General features: G+C 50.4%; 1 protein-coding gene across 3 annotated transcripts in view; it reads right to left on the reverse strand.

Annotated features, from left to right (window-relative positions):
- Positions 1–1,336, reverse strand: part of LAMA5 (laminin subunit alpha 5) — a 93,110-nt gene extending 91,774 nt beyond the window's left edge. For all 3 annotated transcript variants that reach the window (XM_063350013.1, XM_063350012.1, XM_063350011.1), the window contains exon 1: positions 957–1,336. In XM_063350013.1, the coding sequence (XP_063206083.1) occupies positions 957–1,241 (285 nt within the window). In that variant the 5' untranslated portion in view covers positions 1,242–1,336. The remainder of the gene's footprint in view (positions 1–956) is intronic.
- Positions 1,337–6,000: the final 4,664 nt, after the last annotated feature.

Here is a 6,000-nt window from a genome sequence, read left to right on the forward strand (position 1 = left end):
GCTTGAGGCTGCAAAGCATTTCAAACCAGAGCTGCTCTTCCCAGCTTGGGCTGCCCTGAGGGGGGCAGTGGGTCTGGAGTTCCTGCCACTAAAACTAGTGTTTTACAAGCCCGTTTACAACTGTTCTTTCCTCTTTTCAAGAGAGCCATAGCTGTTAAACAGCACAGCAGTTTTTACCATCTACATTCCTGGCTGCAAGCTCCCTCTGCTCCGCTTAAAATGGGACCCCTGAGATGAGTCACCTGACATTGGCTTGTAAAATTCACCCTCTTAACTTTCTCCTCTGCTCATCCCAATACCCCACTGAACACATAGGGAACGGCGGAGTTAAGACTTATAAAGGTAAATATTATCACATTTATCATAATAAGCCCCTGGCTGGCAGAGGAATTTAGGAGCTGGTTTGCCCAGGAGTTTGTAAACGTAAAGAAACGGTAACTTTAAAAATAACGCCATGGGAACCGAGCGAGCGGCGTTTCACGTGTGCCGCTTCGGGCAAGGCGGGGAGAGCGAGAGCACGTGCGTCCCACCGCCCCGCTGCCCCGGGGGGCTTCCGACGGGCCCCCGCCGGCGGGCCCCGGGCTTGGGCAGGGGAGGATGCCCCGGGACCACCCCTGCCTGCCCTCTGCCCCCGCCCAGGGCACCCCACCACCGGCCCCCCAGCCAGCTGGCGGACACCAGCTCCGGCTGAGAGCGGGGAAAACGCGGGGGGCAGCGGCGGCCCTGCACGCCGCTCGCCCCGCCAGCTCTGAGCCGCCCCCGGCGAGACCGGGCGCAGCCTCTGCTCCCACCGACGGTTGGAAAACGGGGGTGGCATGAGGGAGGGATGGCCGGGGCAGCACAAAGCAAGGCTCAGACCTTTCTGCCATCCCCCCCACCAGGCCAGGAGGCGGCTTTGCCACCCCGGCGAGGCTCCGCAAACTGCCCGTGTGCGGGTACCCCCCCGCCGGCCGTACCTGGATGGTCTGGTTGGGGTCCCCCCCGGCCACCGGCCCCCCGACCAGCTTGCAGTAGAGGTCCTCCACGGCGCGGCGGCTACCGGCGCCCACCGCCTCCTCACCGCAGGTGGCGGTGGCGGAGATGCGGGTGCCCTCGGCCAGGTTGAAGTAGGGCGGGTGGAGGCTGTGCCCGTTCACATCGCTGGGGAAGGAGGCGGGCGGGCGGGAGGCGGCGGGCAGCACCAGGAGCCCCAGCAGCAGCAGCCCCAGCCGCGCACCGCCCCGCTCCGCCGCCCTCGCCATCTTCACGGAGGCTGCCGGAGCGGCGGGGGCGGGCAGCGGCACCGGCCTCCCCCGTCCCGCCGCCTCGGCACTGCCCTCCGCGCTGCCGCCGCCGCGCTACTTCTGCCGCCGCGGCGGGGAGGGGCCGCCCGCCCCTGCGCGGCCCCGCCGCCATTAACCCCTTCGTTCAGCGCCGGGGCCTTCGGCAACCCCCGGCACCCCCCCGGCACCCGCAGCCTTCGGGGAGGAGAAGCCAAGTGGGGTGAAGCGATTCCCCCCTCCCCTTCCCAAATAAAAGGGGGACGGGATCCTCCGGGAACAATGCGCCCATTGTAGCTGCGCTGCCTTGGTCGCTTGCTGGTGGTTTAGTACGTTAAACTCCATTAACCAATAGATCAGTTTATCTCACGGAAAAACTCTATTACTAATTAACAAACCACTAAAAGGCTCCACAAAACCCACGTTACTCCCCTGCTGTTGGTTTTCATTAAGTTTGGACAGTGAAAATCCACTCTCCCCAGCAAGGCTGGATTTCAGGAAAAGCTTTGCTTTCTCACCTAAGGGGGAAAAGCAGCTCAGGATAACCCGACCTTCTCCCCATCCCTCCATGACCCACCAACAGTCCCTCTGTGCTGGGACTCACAAGGACACACACACTGTCAGGTCTTTACGTACTACTGGGGGGAAGACACTTTAGGGATAAGAAACTGAACACGTTACCAGAAGTTATATATAACAATACATAAATTAACTCATCAGAACACTACTTTGATTTTCTAGCACAGACAGATTTTTTTTAAATGCAAGAATTGAACACAAAATGTTGTGCCTGAACTGGCCAATAGTGTTTCTTTAAGCTAAGATACAGAACAGACCAAGAGAGATCGGGTCCGACTCCATGCAGCTGGATTGCACAGTATTTGAACCCCACAGGAAACAAAACAAGCTCTTAAGCGTGTCCAGGTCTTCACCAGCCGCTGCTGGGCATTTGCTCATTGCCTCACATCATCCTCTTTGTTTCTCTTTCATGAAGAGCCGTGCAGGAACCAGCACTCTTGGAAAAGTTACTGTCTTAAATATGAGAAGCTCTTTAAAAAAAACCCCATTGTGTTGTGTGTAGTTCAGATACATAGCTCCACAGACTGCATTTGCGTATGCACGTCCCTGGCACACTATGCAATTACACTCGTTTCAGCGCTTTCAAGGACCTTTGAAAGATCCCTTTTCCTGTGTCTAAAGCACTGTACGTGGCCCATCATCTAGCGATATATCGTAAGATTACCGTAGGGTGAGTGAGAGTGGAGCCCTGGTCACCGCAGCGCTCGCTGCTGCAGGCGGTCGGACACTCGCAGGCCTCCGGCCAGGTGCTGCTTGGGAAAGCTGGTGGGTCCCAACATCAGGAGGCGGAGGAGCGCAGGGCCACATGCCATCACGACCCAGGGAGCCATCCAGTGCCAGCTGTTTCTCTCCTGGCACTGCGCAGTGCGGAGATCGCATTAGCATGACATCAGGGCGCTGAGAGGTGCCTGGTTCCACATGGCGAGGAAGCACTGAAGCAGAGCCGCCAAGCCCATTCACTCAGAAAGACTTCCTAAAGGGCTTTCAGGCATCTTTTAACCCCTTCCTGCTTGTCCGTCCCTTTGGACATCTTTCCCCTGGTTTCCCCACTTAATGTAAGAACTTATCACTCAGCAGATGAATATTTCCTTTAAAAGCTAAATTAACCTTTTAAAACAAATTCTTATAAAGAGAACAGGCAGTCTTTGCCCTTTAAACTGTGCTTGAAAATGGGTAGCTTGCTCTGGGGAAACTGGAACAGCCACCTTTGAAAATACTTGTGCTCTGCAGTAATGGTTAACTAATATGTTTGCGTATGGGAGACCAATACTCCACAGGACAGGAATTAAAGCTTCCTTAAACTTTATCAAATGCCATATTTAATTAGCTGCTTATACCCCATGACACCTGTGAATATGTAAAAAGAGTTAACAAGGAAAGCAGAGCACAGATTAAGAAAATAACTTTTTCCCACCCCCACAAGAAAGTTACAAGTCAAAACACTCCGCCGGTCTAATACCCGTAATCCCTCTAGTGGTAACGTTGTTGCACGTAATTAATCACCCCTCCAAAATGCAATTAAGGAAAGTGAACAATCCACCCCGAGTGAAATCACAGCTAACAGTGGGTTTCGTGGCACGGACTCAGCAGCACCATGCAGAAAAAATGACCCTTCTGCAGCCTGAACTGGGCTCTGGTCACCCGCCGAGCTACTTCGCAAAGGCAGTTTGAAGACTGAAAACATTCTTCGGCTACCTATACTGAGGGGATCTGAAGTTTTCCAAGAAGCATCGGAACGGTTCAAAGAAAGAGGATTCTGGGTTTTTTTTTCCAGCACAGGAAGAAAGGGGCAGAGGGTTGATAACATAGCTAAACATCCAATTTAGAGGTTAACCAAAAAGTTGAGGTTAACAGTTTGAACTCGTATCCTGATGCCATCTCTGGTCAGCCACACTAGGGAAAACCAGACATATGTGCTAATCTGGACTGAACACAAGTCCCATCTAGTCCAACATCTCATCCGAAAGCCACCAACAGCAAATATTTCAGGTGAAAACCCCCGCAGGGTTTCAACAGCCCTGGACATTTACCATTTGTGTTATTACCTGCTCTGATCCCTCTCTCAATTTTACTAGTTTCTTGAGCCTAGCAGTGGTGCTTTCGGCTCAGCTTCACAGAGTTACTGGTCGTAGTGACACACTCTCAAATAGGAGGTGTGGCAGCAGAAGAGACTTTTCTGTTGAAAACCGATCCAGTACCAGTGAATGGAGAAAGAACTGTGGAAAACAATCCAGCCTGTGGCAATCCTCCTCCCATCTTCTCTGAACCTCCATGTAGCACAACACGACTTCAGCCATGCTGCTGTCCATCTGCAACCGTTAAGGGCATCTGAGTGCCACCGAAGATTTTACTTTTGCCTCCCTAAAAACTGCAGGACCATGAGGATCTTGGCAGAAACTGCCATCAGAAACCACAAGCTCTTTCTTCAAGGAAGATGTTTTGGGGAGTGTAGAGGGACAGAAGAGCTTAAAAAAGGTCCGAGAACAATTCAATGTTTGGGCTCCCAACAGCTTACCTTGATGAGAGAACCCAGTTCCTAAATCTGAACAAAGATTCAGCAAATTACAAGCAGGAGTTTTTCTATCTGCACAGACCCTTTTAACTTACTGCAGAAGTGCAGGGAAGTGTCCCACAGACAGAAGCAAGGCCTGCCGAGTAATTCAGTGGCAATGCAGACACGTTCTGCTTGCTGTGAATAAATTCTCTGATTTTGCATTGTCTATTACATAGAGAAATGAAAGAAGCGCTCCTCACTCTGGGAAAACCAACATGTGGCCAATGGAAAAAGAACGGTTGCCTTCACATGCAGCGTTTCCTAGCGAGGTACCACCACAGCCAGAGCCATCAGTAAAAGCAGTGCCCGAGCCAAGAGAAATAAGTGAGCATATGGTTCTTGTACCCTGTACTGTATAGGGTCAGGAACGTGTTATCTTACGGAAGATTTAATTACTTTTCTACTACCCTTCTGCAAGTGGTGTGAAGAAACGTGTTTCCTGAGCTTTGCTCAGTGGTGACCTAAGAACATTATACCAAGATCCCCATTTTCATAAGCATGTCACATCTTGACACAAGTGCGTCAAGAACAGCTACTAGAAGCTAAGAACTAATTCCACATGAGCTGGAGTTGAACCAACGAGCCAGAAGAGCAATCAATATCCTTCAAGCACATCTCCAGCTTTATAATTTTACAAGCCTCACAGGCTGTACCTGAGAAGACTGTAAAACAAAATAAAAAAGACATAAGCAGGTTTCAAGTGAGACTTGCATTGAGTTTGCAAGGAGGCACAGAAAGGAGTTCCCCCCCGGTCACACAGACCCCTGCACACTTGCACACACAGACAGTTCCGCAAACAGCCCACAGAGACCCAAAGTACATTTCCCCTGTTTGTTCTTCAAACTGACAGCTCAATTACAGCTTTTTAAACCCTTCTGCATGTGGGGAGCGAGGGCACGGTTTGAATTTACAGTGAGAAATGACTGAAGACTTTTGTGGAAGGCATGAGGAATTTGACCAGGATCTGCCTCACTTTCTCAGACTGGGTCTTATGAACACATAAAGCCAATGCCCAGGATCACACTACCTCATCTGCTGTCTCCTACAGGCCATAAACTTCTGCCCCGCAGTGCTATAACCGGCACAGCTCTGCTTCTATTAAAATAATCCCCATGCTGTTTTATAGTGTTAACAGCAATAGTTAAAAACTGGACAAACCAGACCAGACTGATAAGGTGATGCAACAGGAAGCAACTCTAGGAAACAGCGCATCCTTTATGTCTTTTCAGAATTGAATTACATTACGTGAAAATGCAAAACCTAAAACTGAAAAGCACCAAATGAGCATTAGCAAGATCTGAATTAAGAGACATCTGGAATTAGCAGTAATTTTTCCCCCTCTGTAAAATTACTTTAATGTGTCTTATCTTTGTTTCCTTCAAGATCTGAATTAGGAGACATCTGGAATTAACAGTTATTTCCCCCCCAACTCTGTAACATTACTTTAATGTGTCTTATCTTTGTTTTCTTTATAGGTACCCCCTTTAACATTTATTCAGATTTGAAAAAGACTGTTTTGGTACACAGCTGGTCAATTTGCCATGCCCGGGCAGCACCTTTTAGTTAAAAACAAAAGAAGGCTTGCCTCTGTGTTTTGTCTGCTCCAGA

The sequence above is a fragment of the Chroicocephalus ridibundus genome, chromosome 12 (assembly GCF_963924245.1).
Source record: "Chroicocephalus ridibundus chromosome 12, bChrRid1.1, whole genome shotgun sequence".
Lineage (NCBI taxonomy): Eukaryota > Metazoa > Chordata > Aves > Charadriiformes > Laridae > Chroicocephalus > Chroicocephalus ridibundus.